The sequence below is a fragment of the Apus apus genome, chromosome W (assembly GCF_020740795.1).
Source record: "Apus apus isolate bApuApu2 chromosome W, bApuApu2.pri.cur, whole genome shotgun sequence".
In the NCBI taxonomy this organism is placed as follows: Eukaryota; Metazoa; Chordata; class Aves; order Apodiformes; family Apodidae; genus Apus; species Apus apus.
The window spans coordinates 8,211,348-8,230,506 of record NC_067311.1 but is presented as its reverse complement, the minus strand read 5'-3'; the positions used below and the strand labels follow the sequence as shown (position 1 = coordinate 8,230,506).

The 19,159-nt window shown below is 48.8% G+C and overlaps 1 protein-coding gene across 1 annotated transcript in view; it reads left to right on the top strand.

Annotated features, from left to right (window-relative positions):
- LOC127395153 (uncharacterized) overlaps window positions 1-16,037 on the top strand; it is a 71,405-nt gene extending 55,368 nt beyond the window's left edge. Inside the window, exons 2-3 of the mRNA XM_051641620.1 lie at window positions 6,915-6,945; window positions 15,882-16,037. Of these exons, the coding sequence (XP_051497580.1) occupies window positions 6,915-6,945; window positions 15,882-16,037 (187 nt within the window). The remainder of the gene's footprint in view (window positions 1-6,914; window positions 6,946-15,881) is intronic.
- The last annotated feature ends 3,122 nt before the right edge of the window (window positions 16,038-19,159 follow it).

The window sequence follows — 19,159 nt, the reverse complement described above, 5'->3', positions numbered from 1 at the left end:
TAACAATCTGTGGGTGTGGTGAGAGCAGTATTTCTAGTCTCCACTCTAAGATTTGGTCCAGCAGTGATCGATCCTCTGTGCGAGGTGAGCACCGCATGTACCCTTGATCCCTTTAAAAGGGAGGAACATCATGGAAGCATCCTGGCCTCCAGCGATCCGTTACTAACTCCGTCGGACCATGACACCTGCTTTTTTTGTGGGATCCTTGAACTCCACAACTTCCCCTTGCCTTCTTATCATAGAATCTTAGAATGGTTACAGTTGGAAGGGACCTGCTATGAGGGAGGTTCTTCCACTCCTCCCCATCCCCTCTAATCTCCACGAGGGTTTCTATATTAGTCTGAGTGGCTGGATCGTTCTGGGTGTATTAAACTTTATTTATCCTTGTAACCCAGTAACAACAACTTTACTGAATCCTCTCCCTATCATTGCCTTTGCCCCAGGACTTGGCTGGCACTTTGTGGGCATCAGCTACTGGCCCCAAGCAGCCTTGATCTCAACAAACTACAGCTGTGCCCTTGGCAGTTAGAGAAAAACATGTTTGTGGGAAAAGAAGGTATGAGAGAGATACGGATGTATGTTGATGTCCTGGTTTGAGCCAGGATGAAGCCAGTTTTTCTTTTGCTGATTTTTTATTTATTTCAGTGAGCTTTCTTCAACTAGCAACTGCGTGTTCTGCTAGGTTGATAAGACACTGGAATGTTTTTGTAATTGCTGGGCTCTCAAGGTCGTGCCTTTGCTCTGCTGGCTCAGACACTACGGGGGGATCTGTGGCCCCCCCGTGGGAGGCTGGGTTAGACGAACAGCAAAACTGGACAGAGATATTCCATTCCATATATCTATGTAGGCTCGGGGGAAGGTCGGAGATGACAGAAGAAAACTTCCTTCCTTCCTGCTTCGCTCTCTCGCCACTTCGCCTTGCCTGTCTATCTGCCTTCCTTTTTCTCTCTTTTCCTCTTTCTTCTGTTCGTGGCTGGCATCTGGGAAAGCACCATCTGCCCATCATCGTCGAACCATCGACCTCAAGCCCTCCTGACCCTCGTAACTCTCTGCCCTTCTCCAGGATTCGGGATTCCTCGGAATTGTCTCATCTGAGGGAAGTGCTGTGGGAGTTGCTGGGGGTGGGGGGAGGCGAGAGGCTTCTGCCACACTTTTGTATAATCACTATATATATATATATATACACTCTAATATCACGTATTAATATTCTAAATAAAATTGCACGGTTCAGTTTTCAATCTAGACAAGTCTCTTTTTTTTTTCTCTCTCTCCTTCCCTACCTGAGTAGGAGAGGGAGGGGATCGAGAGCATTGTTGTCCAACTGAGTCAAACGTTGACAGTTGACATTCTTGTAAGAAAATGTAAGAAACTTGTAACCTATCACAAAGTAAGATAGAACACGTGAATAGAAGCTGTTAACCAATGGGAAGGAAGCGTAAGGCGCGTGGACAGGAGAAAAAGGTATAAGAATGCGATGTAAGCTATTAATAAAGGCTGATACTTGTGACCATTATGGCGTCCCGGTCCCTGGCTCCGCCGCAAGTGGTGACCCCGAAGTGATATGGATCGCCGATGTGATAAGGATCGGCGACTGAGGACCTGAGAGCAGCCCAGACGTGATAAGAATCAGTGACTGTGGACCTGAGAGCAGCCGGCGGCCGAGCCCAGCTAAGTAAAAAAAAAAAAAAAAAAAAAAAGAGGATCGAGAGCTTAGTTTAGAGGGGACAGTGATTAGTAACTGCGGACCCGAGAGCAGTTTGCGGCAGAGTCCAGCCGAGTAAAAAAAAGAAAGGCGGTTTGAGAGCCTAGTCCAGACACAGAAGGAATACACACCTTTGGGAGGCAAAGGTGAGCAGCTGGGAACATAAATATGGGGGCGAAGATGTCGGCAGAAGAGAGGTCTATATTAACCATTCTGCTAAGAATATTGGAAAAGAGGAGCATAAAATATGATGAACATGCGTTACGTACTTTGCTTGTCTGGTGCAAGAAAAATGGTGTGCAGGCTGATGCGCAAACAGCCTTTTCCATAGAGACATGGGAGGAGGCGGGGCGTGCGCTTTGGGATGCAGCTACAAAGGGGAATGAAATGGCCACAAAGTCGTTAACAATTTGGCGGCTTGTACTGGAGTCGTTAAAACAGCTTAAGGCAGACCGGGAAGCTGCAGCCTCGGCGGCTGCAGCCGCGGCGCCAGAAGCGCCGGCACCTCCAGCCCCGGTGCAAGTGGACTCTAAACCGGCTCCCACGGCCCCTGCATGCATGGACGTGCCACTCCCACCCCGTCCACTTCCTAAAGCGTGCTCGCTGCCCCCGTTACCCCCCGAGACAGACGATGATTTTAAGGAAGCAGCAGTAAGGGAACCTATGAGTTCGTGTTTAATAGATTTATCGGCCCCCGGAGAGAATGGGGGAGTGAAGTGTTTGCCCTCCGCCCTTCCCGTTCAAAGCTCGTTAACTATGCAGCCTAAGATCCCAGCCCTTGGGGGGAACGACGGAGCGAAGTATCGGCCACCCGCCCCCCCCCCCCCCCCGAACTCGCTAACTGCACAGTCTGATTCCAGCCCCCGAAGCGAATGACGAGTGACGTGTTTGCCCTCTGCCCCTCACCTTCAGAATTTACTGACTATACAGCCGGTTTCTGTAGCAATTCAAGGCGCAGACCCAGGCAAATCTTGGAAGAAAGTATGATCAAGCTAAAGAGGCAGGAGAAGTGGAACTGGCCGGTGATATTTAGGCTTGCCCTGCTATTCGTGGTAATGAGAAGGAATCAAATGAGTGGGATCCGTTTCAGTGGAGTATTTTACGTGATTTAAGAACTACAATTATGCAACATGGATTTACCTTGAATGATTTACAGAAATTGTTGGGAACTATCAATTGACTAAGGCCTTTGCTCAGGATATCTAACACCTTGCTGGCTCCACTAATTGAACTGTTAAAAGGAGACACTGACCTACTGTCTCCTCGCAGCCTCATGACAGAAGCTGAAACAGCACTTAAAAAGGTGGAAATTGCCATTTCAGAAAAGAAGGCATGGAGAGTCGTTACTGCTATTCCTCTTAGTTTGTATGTCTTGGTATCTCATGATCACCCGGTTGGGCTTATTGCTCAATGGTATGAAGAATGGACAGATCCATTACACTTTTTGGAGTGGGTGTTTTTATCATATCAGAAAAAGAAAACTGACCACTCAGACTGAATTGATTGCACAGGTAATTTGTAAGGCCAGGTGACACTGCATCCAACTATCTGGACAAAATCCTGCAATTCTCACATTGCCTCTCACTTCTGAATATCTGGACTGGTGTTTAGCCAATAGCGCTGTGTTGCAGATGGCCATGTGTCCTGGTTTGAGCCAGGATGAAGCCAATTTTCCTTTTTACTGATTTTTTTTTCTTCAGTGAGCTTTCTTTTAACTAGCAACATTCTGTTCTAGCTAGGCTGATAAGACAGTGGAATGTTTTGCTAACTGCTGGATCTTCAAGGTCACACCTTCACTCTGCCGGCTCAGACACTACGGGGAGATCTGTGATCCCTCCATAGGAGGCTGAGTTAGACAGACAGCAAAATTGGCCAGAGATATTCCATTCCATATATCTGCGTAAGCTCAGAGGAAGCTCAGAGATCACAGAAGACAACTTCCTTTCTGCTTTTTCTTCCCATCTCTTCCGTCCATGACCAGCGCCCAGGGAGGACTCCGTCCATCCAGCACCGTCGACCCTTAGGCTCGAGCTCTCCTGATCCTCATCACTCTCCGCTTTCTCCAGCAGCAGCTCCGGGATTTCTCGGAACTGCTCCAGCTCAGGGGAGTGTGGTGGGAGTTGCTGGGGGTGGGGGGAGGCGAGAGGCTCTTGCACATACCTGAACATATCTGTATATAATTGTATATATTTTCTTATATCATTAGTGTTTAATTAAAGCTGTGTAGTTTAGTTTTCAATCCAGCCAAGTCTCTCTCTTTATCTCTCTCTCCTTCCCTACCTGGGTGGGAGGGGGAGAGAATCGAGAGCATTGTTGTCGGACATGGGTCAAACGGTGACAAGGCAAGGGACCTTCACAAGAGATCCAATTCCTGGGAATCAAGTGGCAAGATGGTCGTCGCCAGATCCCAATGGATGTGATTAACAAAATAACAGCTATGGCCCCACCATCTACTAAAAAGGACACTCAAACCTTTTTAGGGACTGTTGGTTTCTGGAGAATGCATATTCCATGTTACAGTGAAATTGTGAAACCTCTTGTGGGAAACTGTTCTTTTCTTCCCCACATAAGTCTAAACAAAATGTCTTTTAAGCCAGCAAAGGCCTCTCCTGATTATCCCCAGCTAACGAAGTAAAACAGACTTGCTTCTCAAGGACAACTGAACCCAAAACAACAGATGTGGTCCGGAACAGAAAGGATGGACGACAAGCCATCCTGTGCCCCTGGCAGTCACCGCCTTAAAAGTGGGGCTCATGGACGCTCATTGGCTCTGGACAGTGACACTGACTGGACAGGTGGGTCAGGGGGTATCAAAGGTGGCGAGGGCAGCAGGTGGGCCCTTCCCTCCTCCCTGAGACTCGTTCGGACGGTTTCTGCCTGGGACACCCCCCTGCTGTGGACACTGGTGCTGGGACCCTGCCTGCCTGCCTGCCCTGGGTCCAGCCTGAGCCTCAGCGCCGAGCGTGCCGGGGTCCCGAGCCCTGGGGTCGGGGCCGGAGCCCCCTCCCCGTGTTGCTGCCGCTTGAGAGGAAACCAGCGGCCGCTGCACCCGCTGCCGAGAGGCTGCCCCTCCGACACCACGGACCTGCCGTCCTGCCTTCCGGCCACCGACCGACGCTGGACAAGCCGCCGGAGGGTAACATCACCTCACACACACACACATACACATTCCTTTCTTCATACTTGCACACACAGCGCGACCTCTTAAGGAGGACCGGCGACGGGTTTCCTTCCCTCCTCCCTTTGGTCCTTAATCCTCTCCCTTAAAAGCACCTTTGCATTGCCTCCCTAAAGGACACTTGCTCACTACATACATATTGATATCCCTGGTAGCCATTCACATTTGCATTGTCCCTAAACATCATCCCTCGGTTTGTGTTAACCCTTAATAAACCTATTAGTTTGTGGAGTAAATCTTGGCTTTAGAGGCAATTTCTGAGCGTGGTGGTGGAGGGGGGGTGCTTTCTAACTACCACCCTGAAATACGGTCCAGCGGTGGCCGCTCCTCCGTGAGAGGCAGCGCCGCGTGTGACCCTCGGGCTCATTCACAAACCCCTCCACATTGAGAGGGGGAGTCGCAAAAGTATCCTGACAGCCGGTAGCCCCCCGGTACCGGCTCGCGACACCTCTCTATGAGGTGACCCGAAAGAAGAGTGACTTTAAATGGGGCCCTGACCAACAGAAAGCTTTTGAGCAGATCAAAAAGGAGATTGTGCAGGCAACGGCTCTTGGTCCAGTTCGAACAGGGCCAGACATCAAGAATGTGCTCTACACTGCAGCCGGACACAATGTTCCTACCTGGAGCCTCTGGCAGAAAGCACCAGGGGAGACTCGAGGTCGACCCTTGGGATTCTGGAGCTGGAGCTACAGAGGTTCCGAGGTCAACTACGCAACAACTGAGAAGGAGATACTTGCAGCGTATGAAGGAGTTAGAGCTGCTTCAGAAGTGATTGGCACTGAAGCGCAGCTTCTCCTGGCGCCCAGATTACCTGTCCTGAGATTCATGTTCCAGAATAACCTCTCTCCTGTCCATCATGCCACCCATGTGACTTGGAGTAAATGGACTGCTTTAATCACCCAGCGAGCTCGAATAGGGAAACCTAATTGTCCAGGTATTGTTGGAAGCAATTACAAACTGGCCAGAAAGCACACACTTTGGAATGCCACCACAAGAAGTGGTGAGACGGGCTCAAGAAGCTCCACCATATGATCATCTACCAGAGACTGAGAAACAATTTGCTCTTTTCACCGATGGCTCCTGTCGACTTGTAGGGAACCGCCGGAAGTGGAAAGCTGCCGTGTGGAGTCCTACACGACTGGTTGCTCAAGTAGCTGAAGGAGAAGGTGAATCATGTCAGTTTGCAGAGGTAAAAGCCATCCCACTGGCTTTGGACATTGCTGAGCGAGAGGGGTGGCCAAGACTCTATCTTTACACTGACTCGTGGATGGCAGCAAATGCCTTGTGGGGTTGGCTAAAGCAGTGGCAGCAAAACAACTGGCAGCAAAAGGGTAAACCTATTTGGGTTGCTGACCTCTGGAAGGACATTGCAGCTTGGATAGAGAAACTGGTGGCAAAAGTGTGTTGTGTAGATGCACACGTGCCTCTGAGTCGAGCCACTGAGGAACATTGACACAACCAACAAGCAGATGAGGCTGCTCAAGTGTTCCTAGTAGACTTAGACTGGGGACATCAGGGTGAGCTCTTCCTGGCTCGGTGGGCCCATGATACTTCAGGTCACCAGGGCAGAGATGCAATATACAAATGGGCTCGTGACCGAGGGGTGAACTTAACCATGGACACTATTGCACAGGTGATCCATGACTGTGAGACATGTGCTGCAATTAAACAGGCAAGATGGTTGAAACCTTTGTGGTATGAGGGGAGGTGGTCAAAGTACAGGTTTGGGGAGGCCTGGCAAATTGACTACATCACACTGCCTCAGAGCCGCCAGGGGAAGCGCTATGTGCTTACAATGGTGGAAACAAGTACAGGATGGTTGGAAACATATCCTGTGCCTCATGCCACAGCCAGGAATACTATCTTGGGTCTTGAGAAGCAAATTTTGTGGGGACATGGTACTCCAGAGAGAATTGAGTCAGACAATGGGACTCATTTCAAAAACAGTCTTGTCACTGACTGGGCTAAAGAGCATGGTATTGAATGGATCTACCATATCCCATACTATGCACAAGCCTCAGGGAAAGTTGAAAGGTTCAATGGTTTGTTGAAGGCTACCCTGAAGGCAATGGGTGGTGGAACTTTCAAAAACTGGGATAAAAATTTGGCAAAGGCCACCTGGGGATTCATCAATCAGGCTGGTCCTGCTCAGTCAGACCTTTTACACACTGCAGATGGGGATAAAGTCCCTGTGATATGTGAGAGGAACCTGCTGGGTAAAAGTGTTTGGGTCTATCCTGCTTCAGGCAAAGGTAAACCTGTCCGAGGTGTTGCTTTTGCTCAGGGACCTGTACATACCTGGTGTGTGATGATGGAGGATGGTGAAGTACAATATGTACCTCAAGGTAACTTGAGTCTTGGGGAGAATCCTTAATTTGACAGTTGGTAAAGTACAGAGCCTATATGTAATATAGGGTATGGAATAAGGGGTGGAATGTCCTGGTTTGAGCCAGGATGAAGCCAATTTTCCTTTTAATGATTTTTTTTTCTTCAGTGAGCTTTCTTTTAACTAGCAACATTCTGTTCTAGCTAGGCTGATAAGACATTGGAATGTTTTTCTAACTGCTGGGTCTTCAAGGTCACACCATTCCATATATCTGCATAAGCTCAGAGGAAGCTCAGAGATCACAGGAGACAACTTCCTTCCTTCCTGCTTTTTCTTCCCTTCTCTTCCTCCATGGCCGGTATCCGGGGAGGACTCCATCCATCCATCACTGTCAACCCTTAGGCTCGAGCTTTCCTGACCCTCATCACTCTCCGCTTTTTCCAGCAGCAGCTCCGGGATTTCTCGGAACTGTTCCAGCTCAGGGGAGTGTGGTGGGAGTTGCTGGGGGTGGGGGGGAGGCGAGAGGCTCTTGCACATACCTGAACATATCTGCATATAATTGTATAAATTTTCTTATATCATTAGTGTTTAATTAAAGCTGTGTAGTTTAGTTTTCAATCCAGCCAAGTCTCTCTCTTTTTCTCTCTCTCCTTCCCTACCTGGGTGGGAGGGGGAGAGGATCATTGTTGTCGGACCTGAGTCAAACGGTGACACCATGCTAAATTTCTCTGGTCGGGTTTTGTTGCACCACCCTGCGCATAAATTTCTTCAGATACACTTAGAGCTGACCTTAGTAGAACCTTCCTTATATTCCCCAACGCCTCTTAACGGACGCACCGTATTTACAGATGGATCAGGAAAGACAGGGAAAGCAGTTGTTACTTGGAAAGAGGATGGCCAATGGCATGACATTTCAGGGCATCAAGATGGATCTCCACAACTAGTGGAGTTGTATGCAGTTATCTTGGCATTTGAAGCCTGGCGACATGAAAATCTCGATGTGGTGTCGGATTCTCAGTTTGTGTGCAAAATTGTCCAACGGCTTGACCGTGCTGTCCTAAAAGAGGTAAATAACAAAGTATTGTTTCATCTTTTAAAGGTGTTATGGTGTGCTTTACAGTGCAGAACCGCACCCCTTTATATCTTGCATGTTTGCAGCCACACTAATTTACCAGGATTCATTGCAGAAGGAAACGCCCAAGCAGATATGTTAACTGCCCCAGTGTGGGCAGCTCCTGTACCAGATACTGTGAAGCAAGCCGTACAATCACACAACTTTTTTCACCAAGGTGCGTGCGCGCGCCCTTCAACATCAGTTTAATATTTCTTCCACAGCGGCATGAGATATTGTGGCCTCCTGTTCAGACTGCCAGCAACATATTACACTCCCAGCCGAAGGTGTTAATCCCTGTGGTTTACAAGCGTTACAAATCTGGCAATATCAGATGTAACCCACCTTTCTGAGTTTGGTCCCTTAAAGTATGTCCATGTTTCTGTAGATAGATTTTCTAAAGCTTGTTGGGCTTCTGCCCATACTGGAGAAAGAGCTAGGGATGTTATAGCACATTGACGTGGTGCTTTTGCTGTCCTAGGCATCCCGGCCACCATAAAAACAGACAATGGCCCTGGCTACACTGCTATCCGGACTCGACAGTTTTTGCAATTATGGGGTGTTCAGCATATTACAGGCATTCCTCATTCTCCCACAGGTCAAGCTATTGTTGAGTGCACACATCAGTCCCTCAAGGTGTTGCTTGAAAAACCAAAAGGGGGAATGATGGGTGAAACTCCACAAGCACGAGTGTGGAAAGCAGTATATACAATGAATCATCTAACTATTCCTCCTTCTAGCACAGTACCTATTCTCATAACTCATTTTTCTTCTTTGCATTCTGACAGGGACCTAGTGCGATCGCGTGCCCCTGTTTGGGTTCGTAACCTTCAGACTCCAGTCTGGGAAGGCCCCTGGGACCTTGTTACTTGGGGGCGAGGTTATGCTTGTGTTTCCACAGATACTGGGATTTGCTGGGTACCTGCTCGGTGTGTACGCCCTATTCTGGATGCTGACCGTCGGGACGACAGAATTAATGGCACCTCACCTGATGCCATGAAACAGTAAAGATATATGGGTATCATTGGTACATGCCATGAATCAAACAAAATTTTGTACTTCAGTAGCCCAGATAGAGTATCTTTCGGCACAAAAATGATGTTAAATTATACTCGTCACTATAGGTAAAAAAAGAGAATTCTAACAGATAATGTTGAAAAGTATTAACACGATAGATTTGTAGAATGCTAAGGAGCGCTTTGCTGTTAGTTCAATTTTGCTTCAGCTTGCAGCCGCAAAAGCAAATGCAAATGTAGATGCAAATGCAAACGCAAATACTTTGATAGAATTGAATAAGTTAGTGTGTTGTGTGGTAAAAGGAGCTAATGAGATTCCTGAATTATTGAGTATCTTGGTAACTAATGTGAATAGTGTTTGCCATGTTGTTTTATAGAATTGCGCTGCTGTTGATTTCCTATTGTTAGCTTATGGACATGGATGTGAAGCTTTGACGGGATGTGGATTTGAAAGACAACTTAAAGCCAATCCACAAGAGCATCCAGGAACTGAGTGACACCACCAAAAGGATCATAGAAGATAACGGATTTTTTGGACTGAATAAATGGTTGGAAGGTTGAAAAATATCAGAATGGGTTAAAAGCTTGTTGCAAGCAGGATTGTCAAGATTATGTGTCATCACTGTAATTTTGTTGGTAGTGCTGTGTTTGCTGTCTACTCTGCAAAGGGCCCTGCAGAGGATGGTAAACAGAGCCCTTTTGTTGAGAAACAAAAAGGGGGAATTGTGGGCATCAGCTACGGGCCCCAAGCAGCCTTGATCTCAACAAACTACAGCTGTGCCCTTGGCAGTTAGAGAAAAACATGTTTGTGGGAAAAGAAGGTATGAGAGAGATACGGATGTGTGTTGACATTCTTGTAAGAAAATGTAAGAAACTTGTAACCTATCACAAAGTAAGATAGAACACATGAACAGAAGCTGTTAACCAATGGGAAGGAAACGTAAGGCGCGTGGACAGTAGAAAAAGGTATAAGAATGCGATGTAAGCTATTAATAAAGGCTGATACTTGTGACCATTATGGCGTCCCGGTCCCTGGCTCTGCCGCACCACTTCAGCCCTGTCCCTCCCAGGAAAAAAAAGATGAAACTGTGAACCCAAGTGTCAATTCCAATGCCCCCTGGGAGAGAGGACAAGTCAAGTTTGAATCCTGCTACCATTAAGTATTTGAGGAAATTAGATAGAAAGTAGTTATGTTGGATGTGCTGAATTGGGCAAATAAGGGTTAAACTAACCCTTTAAACTAACCTAGTGGTTACTAACTCAGCCAAAGTGCCTTAAGTTAAAAGTTCACTGCGAGGAAGACCTCGAGCCTTCATCTTGAAGACCCCTATTAATGAATATGTATCATGACCATATGAATATGCATGTAACTGTTAGATAAAAGGGTGTGCAAGTTCGGAGGAGCAATCCCCCTTGCACCCAGTGCTGCAATAAACATACCTACTTTTTAACCCTATGTGGCTGAGAGGTTTGTTTCTGCACGTCAGTGCAGACCAGGAATGGGGCACAGCTGGACTTACTACTCACTAACCAAGAAAACCTGCTCTGTAATATCTCAGTGACAGACTCATTGCAGTGACCAGAGTATCGTGGAGTTTGGGATACTGCTGAGCACAATGAAGGTTAAGGTTTTAGATTTTAGAAGAGCAAACTTGAGCATGCTCAGGGCTCAGCTGGAAGGGTTCCCATGGGAAGCTTCCATGGAGGGTAAAGGAGCTAGTGAGTGCTGGTAGTTTTTCAAGAACGCTCTCCTAGATATGCAAAACCAGTTCATCCCTCTAAAGGCAAGGGAAGTAGGTGGAGCAAGAGACCCCCTTGGCTTCACTGTGAGCTTCTGGGTCTACTTAGAACCAAAAGAGAAATGTACCAGAGGTGGAAAATGGAACATTACCAGTTGAAAACTACAAGGGCATTGCCAGGGTATGCAGAGATGCAGTTTGGAAAGCAAAAGCTCAGCTTGTGCTGAAATGGGCCAGAGATGTCAAAAATGTTAAGAAAGGGTTCTTCAGATATGTTAACCACACGTAGAAACAGAGGAATAATATTTGCCCACTATTAAACAGGAGAGGTGAACTAGTCACCAACAATGCTGAAAAGGCAGAGGTCCTCAGCACCTTCTTCACCTGTCTTTACCAGTGCTGTTGGGTCCCAGGAACAAAACTCTAGGGTGATGCAGACACCAACACGCCATCAGTGAAGGAAGAGTTGGTGTGTCAACTCTTACAGGAGCTTGACCTGTACAAATTGATGGGCCCAGATGCCATTCACCTGAGGGCTCTCCATAATCTTTGAGAAGTCGTGGAGATCAGGAGACATCCCTGAGGACTGGATGAAGACTAATGTCACCTCCATCTATAAGAAGGGTCCAAAGGAGGACCCAGGTAATTACAGACCCATTAGCCTCACTTCAGTCCCTGGAAAGGTCATGGAGCAAATCCTCCTGGGGACGGTCACAAGTCGATTGAAGCACGTGATTGGGAAAAGCCAACATGGATTTACCAGGGGCAAATCGTGACTGACAAATCTGATTGCCTTCTACAACAAAGTAACCCACTCAGTTGATGCAGGGCGAACAGTGGACATAGTCTACCTGGACTTCTCCAAGGCTTTTGATACGGTCCCCCACAGCCTACTCCTGGAGAAACTGACTCGTTACGGCCTTAACAAGTGGTCTGTGCGGTGGGTGGGGAACTGGCTGACAGACTGTACTCAGAGGGTGATAGTAAATAGTTCCTCCTCAAACTGGCAACTGGTCACAAGTGGGAACCCCCAGGGACCAATATTGGCCTTATGCTGTTTAAAATCTTCATAAGTGACCTGGATGTTGGGATCAAGAGCATCTTGATTAAGTTGGCTGACAACACCAAGATGAGTGGAGAGCTTGGTGCTCCAGAAGGGAGGGCCATCCTCCAGGATGACCTAGACAGGCTGGAGGTGTAGGCTAGCAGGAACCTTATGAAGCTCAGTGGGGAGAAGTGCAAGGTCTTGCATCTGGGAACACGTAACCCAGGAGTGCAGTTCAGACTGGGACCCACCTGGCTGAAGAGCAGCCCTGTGGAAAGGGACCTGGAGGTCTTGGTGGATAACAGACTCAACATGAGTGAACAGTGCACTGCAGCAGCAAAGCAAGCCAACAGGATGCTGGGTTGCATCAACAAGGGCATCACCAGCAGAGACAAAGAAGTCATCATCCCTGTCCTGGTTTGAGCCAGGATGAAGCAAATTTTCCTTTTACTGATTTTTTTTTCTTCAGTGAGCTTTCTTTTAACTAGCAAAACTCTGTTCTAGCTAGAGCTGATAAGACAATCGAATGTTTTTCTAACTGCTGGGTCTTCAAGGTCGCACCTTCACTCTGCCGGCTTAGACACTACGGGGAGATCTTTGACCCCCCCGTAGGAGGCTGAGTTAGACAGGCAGCAAAATTGGCCAGAGATATTCCATTCCATATATCTATGTGAGCTCAGAGGAAGGTCAGAGATCACAGGAGACAACTTCTTTCCTTCTTTCTTCTTCTTCCCTTCTCTTCTGTCCATGGCCAGCGTTCGGGGACTACTCTGTCCATCCATCACTGTTGACCCTTAGGCTCGAGCTCTCCTGACCCTCATCACTCTCCGCTTTCTCCAGCAACAGCTCTGGGTTTTCTCGGGACTGTTCCAGCTCAGGGGAGTGCTGTAGGAGTTGCTGGGGGTGGGGGGAGGCGAGAGGCTTATGCTCATCCCTGAACAAATCTGTATATAATTGTATATATTTTCTTATATCATTAGTGTTTAATTAAAGCTGTGTAGTTTCGTTTTCAATCCAGCCAAGTCTCTCTCTTTTTCTCTCTCTCCTTCCCTACCTGGGTGGGAGGGGGAGGAGATCGAGAGCATTGTTGTCGAACCTGAGTCGAGTGGTGACAATCCTGCTCTATTCAGCACTTGTCAGACCACACCTGGAGTATTGCATTCAGTTTTGGTCCTCGCTCTACCGAAAGGATGTGGACAGGCTCGAGAGGGTCCAGAGAAGGACCACAAGGATGATCAGAGGACTGGAGGACCTGCCATATGAGGAGAGGCTGAGAAAACTGGGTTTGTTCAACCTTGAGAAAAGAAGGCTTAGGGGAAACCTTATTACGATGTTTCAGTACTTAAAGGGTGGCTACCAAGAAGATGGAGACTCCCTATTTACAAGGGAGTCACATGGAAAAGACAAGGGAACCCTCCCTGGACGTCAGCCATGGATAGAAGAGAATGGGAAAAGAAGCAGGAAGGAAGTTGTCTTCTGTGATCTCTGACCTTCCTCTGAGCTTATGTAGATATATGGAATGGAATATCTCTGGCCAATTTTGCTGTCTGTCTAACTCAGCCTCCTACAGGGGGGTCACAGATCTCCCCGTAGTGTCTGAGCTGGCAGAGTGAAGGTGTGACCTTGAAGACCCAGCAGTTAGAAAAACATTCCACCGTCTTATCAGCTCTAGCTAGAACAGAGTTTTGCTAGTTAAAAGAAAGCTCACTGAAGAAAAAAAAAATCAGTAAAAGGAAAATTAGCTTCATCCTGGCTCAAACCAGGACAACAATGTTTCTGCTTTCTCAGCAAGCTCCTGTTTAAACATCCCCTCACACAATACCTTCATTTACATTTCAAGCCTTATCTAAGCTAAACAATGCCATCTTGTTTACTCCTTATGTGCTAGTCCTGTTTATCACAGCATGTGCAGGATCACCAGGTGATCAGGCCCAGTCAGCATGGGTTTATGAAAGTCAGGTCCTGCTTGGCAAACCTGATCTCCTTTTATGACAGGGTGACCTTCTTATTGGATGAGGGAAAGGCTGTGAATATTGTCTGTCTTGACTTTAGTAAGGCATTTGACAGTTTCCCTCAGCATTCTCCAGGAGAAATTGGCTGCTCATGGCTTGGATGCTCATATGCTTTGCTGGGTTAAAAACTGGTTGAATGGTTGGCCCCAGAGAGTTGTGGTCAATGGAGTTAAATCCAGTTGGCAGCCAGTCATAAGTTGTGTTCCCCAAGGCTGGGGCCACTCCTGTTTAACATCTTTATCAATGATCTAGATGAGGGGATAGAGTGCACCCTTCGTAAATTTGCAGATGGCACAGCTGGGTGGAAGTGATGATCTGTCTGAGGGTAGGGAGACTCTGCAGAGGGATCTAGACAGGCTCGATCAACGTGCCAAGGCCAATTGCATGAGTTTCAAAAAGGCAAAATGTCAGTTACTGCACTTCGGCCACAAAAAGGAGGAGCGGCTGGGGAGCTGCCCAGAGGACAAGGACCTGGGTGTGTTGAATGACAGCCAGCTGAACATGAGCCAGCAGTGTGCCCAGGTGGCCAAGAGGGCCAATGGCGCCTTGGCCTGCATCAGGAACAGTGTGGTCAGCAGGACCAGGGAAGTGATTGTGCCCCTGTACTCGGCACTGGTGAAACCGCACCTCGAGTACTCTGTTAAGTTCTGGGCCTCTCACTAAAGAAAGGACATCGGGCTACTAAAGCATGTCCAAAGAAGGGCAATGAAGCTGATGAAGAGTTTGGAGTATATGTTGTACGAGGAGCGGTTGAGGGAGATGGGGTTGTTTAGCCTAGAGAAAAGAAGGCTAAGGGGAGACCATATAGTTCTCTACAACTACCTTAAAGGAGGTAGTAAAGAGGTGAGGAATGGGCTGTTCAATTAAGTTACAAGATATAGGACAAGAGGTAATGGCTTCAAGTTGCATCAGGAGAGGTTTAGATTGGATATTAGGAAGAATTTATTCATTGAAAGGGTTATCATCAGGCATTGAAACAGGCTGCCCAGGGTAGTGGTGCAGTCACCATCCCTGGAGGTATTTAAGAGTCATATAGATGGTAGTACTTAGGGAAATGGTTTAGTTAAGAACTTGTTAGGTTGATGGTTGGACTCGGTGATCTTTAAGGTCTTTTCCAACCAAGGTAATTCTGTGCTTCTGTAACAGGACTTCTGTACAGTGCTCAACACAGCTGTACCCAAGTTTAGTCAAGGTTGATAGGCATTACCTTAGAAACAATATGTAGGTGAATGCCTCCATATCTTCAAGCATGCCCTGAATAAAAACAACCAAAACCCTCTTTCTCTGCAAGATACACAGTGACACTGGAGTAGACAGTGAACACTGTATTTTGTGCATAGCTCACTATAGCAAGCACATCCAACATTCAGATTCACATTATTAAATGTAATGGCAAGGATTCTGAGTATCGGTCACCCAAAAGATATCCTGAGGAAAAGGAGAGTAACCTGGCTGTCTGTTTTAAGACAGTAAATTTCAGTGGATGATGTGTAGCCAGGGTCTGGTGGCCGGAAGATCTCGTGTTGTACGGAAAGACAGGGCCCTCCCCCCCCCCTCGGGACAGCCAATAGTGTATAGACTGTGATGTAAGCAAAACGGATGTGACGTTACTCAAGCTATATAATGCCATGCCGCATGGCAATAAAGGCCATTTTGCCATCCACCACATTGGTGTCTGTGTGCATATGGACCGAGCGACCAGGGGTTGGTCGCCGTTCCGTTCCTGAACCAGGTCGCCTTGCCTTTCCGAAGGCAACAAGTGGTGCCGAAACCCGGGAATCGAGGGATCTCGCCCCGAATCGGGAAATCGCCTGGAATCTGGTGAACGGCGGCTGGAGCGGTAAAACCAGCCCGGCGGACGCCCCGGACCAACAAGGAGGAGGACGCTCCGGGACCAACGAGGATTGAGGCACTCGTGAAGGTCGAAATGGAAACCCTTGTGAAGGTCGTATTACAAATACATAAGCAGTGGGGGATTGATTGTAAGCCCAAAGATTTTACTCTTGCTGTTGCAAGACTTTTGCAAACCGGGGTCATTGACCAGCCGGTGGATATTCTCCACCCTGAGGTGTGGGACAAATGTACTAAGGCTTTAGCTAAGGAGACGATGTCTTCGGGTAGTGGAAAAAACCTGAAATCGTGGGGGAGGGTCGTGCAGACCCTGGAGAAAGCCCTACGAGAACAGGAGACCTGGAGGGAGGCAAAGAATTGTTTAAAGGTCACCCCGAAACTGGGAGTCGGGGCGGCCACACAGACCTTGCACCCCCCGGGCGGTGACGATTCCGCCGAGCCCGGGGATCCGGAGGGAGGCGAGACAAAAACATTGGAATCTCCGCCCGCTTTGACCCCCCCGCGCAGCCCCAGCCCCGATCGGCGGGGGGGCGGCGCGGCCCCACGGTCCCCGGAGCCACCACGGTCTCCGGACCCCCCACGGTCCCCGGAGCCCGACCCGCTCACGGAGAGGCTTAGACGAGCCATATCCTTTTGGCGCGGGCTGGCCGAAGAGGCCAGGGGCGCCGCGGAGATACCGGGGTCTGAGGAGCTCTGGGCTGAACCGCCGCCATGTGCGCCCCGAGATGGCGCCGAGCGCAAGAGGAGGGAGCGGGGCGAAGGCGCACGTGGCGGGGGCGGGGAGGAGGCGCCGGCATCGCTGGGCGTGCACGAGCGGCAGGGGGAGGGGGGCGTGAGCAAAGGGCGGAGAGCCAATCAGAGCCACCTGCCTTATAGGGCAAACAGCCCGCCCCGCAGAGGGCGGGGTGAGCCGGGAGGGAGGGAACCGCCCACTCGCAAAGGAGGGGGGCGGGGCCGGAGTCCACCCGCCCGTGACGGAAGGGGGCGGGGCCGGAGCCCGACAAAAGGGCACTGGCAACCGGAAGCGGCCAGTCAGTCGAGCTCTGACTTCGGGTCAGACAGGGACTGGAGTGAGGAGTTCGCGACGGATTCAACTTCAGAGGAGGAGGAAATGGGAATAAATACAGTCAAAAGCAAATATATCCCCATCAAAAATAAAAATAAAAATAAAATCCGAAATAAAAAAGGACTGCGAGGGGAAGAATTCCCTTTCACTGATTGGAGAGGAATAAAAATTGCGTGTGCTGATTTGGTCCCACCAACCACACTAGCATTCCCGGTCCGGCTAACGGAGGGGGGACAAAGGGTCTTTTCACCAATAAACCTTAAGAACATACATACAATTATTAAGGCAATTGCGGACAAAGGACTCAATTCTGCTATGGTCACCAGCCTCATAGATGGCCTTTTTGGGGGAGATGATCTGCTCCCATTTGATATAAATCAAGCCTGTAGAATGATCTTTGACGGAGCAGGGATGTTTGTGTTTAAACAAGAATGGGAGGACCACTGTACAAGGCAACTAGCCCAGGTGACCGGGGCAGACCACCCACTCTACGGCTCCACACTGCAGCGGCTGATGGGTAAAGACCCAACAATGATCACCCCCCAGGCGCAGGCCCAGGGCCTGCGGGTCCATGAAATCATGGCCCCCCTGCATGATCTTCTAAAAGGAAAGAACTCATGGGAACAAAAAACTCTGACAACAGAAGCAATGAACTCCCTCGATTTCATCGAGCAACAGGTATCATCAAGCACGCTTGCCAGGTGGAACCCAGGTGTTCCACTCGACCTGTACGTACATTTCACAAAGGGAGGGGGAGTAGGGACACTGGCCCAGGGGCCACCTGAAAAAGCCCAGCCAATACAATGGATAGTCCTAGGAAAGCCATCACGTGCATTCTCTCCAGGAGTCGAGTGCCTTGGCAATCTCATCATGAAAGGTAGAAAGCTCGCCCTAAGACACCTAGGCATCGAACCTGCCAGGATATTCCTACCCTTCCGCAAACAGCTCCCAATACAATCAGTGACCATGTCAGAGTATTTAGCTATAGCCCTTGTCGGATTTGGTGGAGAAGTTCGGTATGCTGCAAAGCCCCCCTGGACTCAAGTGCTGGAAATCGTCAACATTGACATCCCACAGAAGATCATGGACTGGCCCCAACAGGGACCAACAGTCTTCACAGATGCATCCTCAACAACCTCAACTGCAGCGGCAGTGTGGCAATCAGGAGAAGAATGGCACTGCATCAAAATGACCGATTGTGCGCTTTCAGTTCAGCAGCTAGAAGCGATGGCCATAGTGCTGGCATGTGGACTGTTTCCAACGGAACACCTTAACATAGTGACCGATTCGATGTTCGTGGCCAAGCTTTGCTTAGCCATGTCAGGACCCGGCGTGTCAACATCAGCAGTAGCCCTAACGCTGGAAGAAGCACTCTCTTCTTGAGAGGGCACCATATCGGTCATCCACGTCAACAGCCATAACCCGGTCAAAGGGTTTTTCCAAACTGGCAATGACAAAGCAGACGCCGCTGCAAAAGGAGTGTGGGCGCTAAGGGATGCCCGGCAGTTACATGAGTCTCTTCACATCGGGGCCAAAGCGCTAGCGAAGAAATGCAGGATTTCTGTCACCGATGCGAAACACGTAGTTGCTACATGTCCTCACTGTCAGAAAGCACCACTGTGGTCCAGTGGAGTCAACCCCAGAGGTCTCAAGGCCTCTGAAGTGTGGCAGACAGACTTTACACTCTGTCAGTTGCTGAAACCTCGAGCGTGGCTAGCAGTAACTGTGGACACCTATAGCGGAATGATCGTAGCCACACAACACCCCAAAACCGACTCCAAAGCGACCATCCAGCATTGGCTAACGGTCATGGCATGGCTTGGTATCCCTAGTCAGATCAAAACAGACAATGGCCCAAATTTTGTTTCCAAATCAGTCCAGGCATTTGCTCTGAAATGGGGTATCACCCTAATACATGGCATTCCATACAATAGCACAGGACAAGCCATAGTCGAAAGAGCAAATCAAACCCTGAAAACTAAATTAGAGGTGCTGGCAAAGACAGAGGGTTTTGTCAATGTCATCCCCTCAGGAGACCAAGCACGCCTGCTAGCGACTGCTCTTTTAGCACTGAATCAATTTCCTAGGGGGGAAGAGATGAATAGCCCTACAC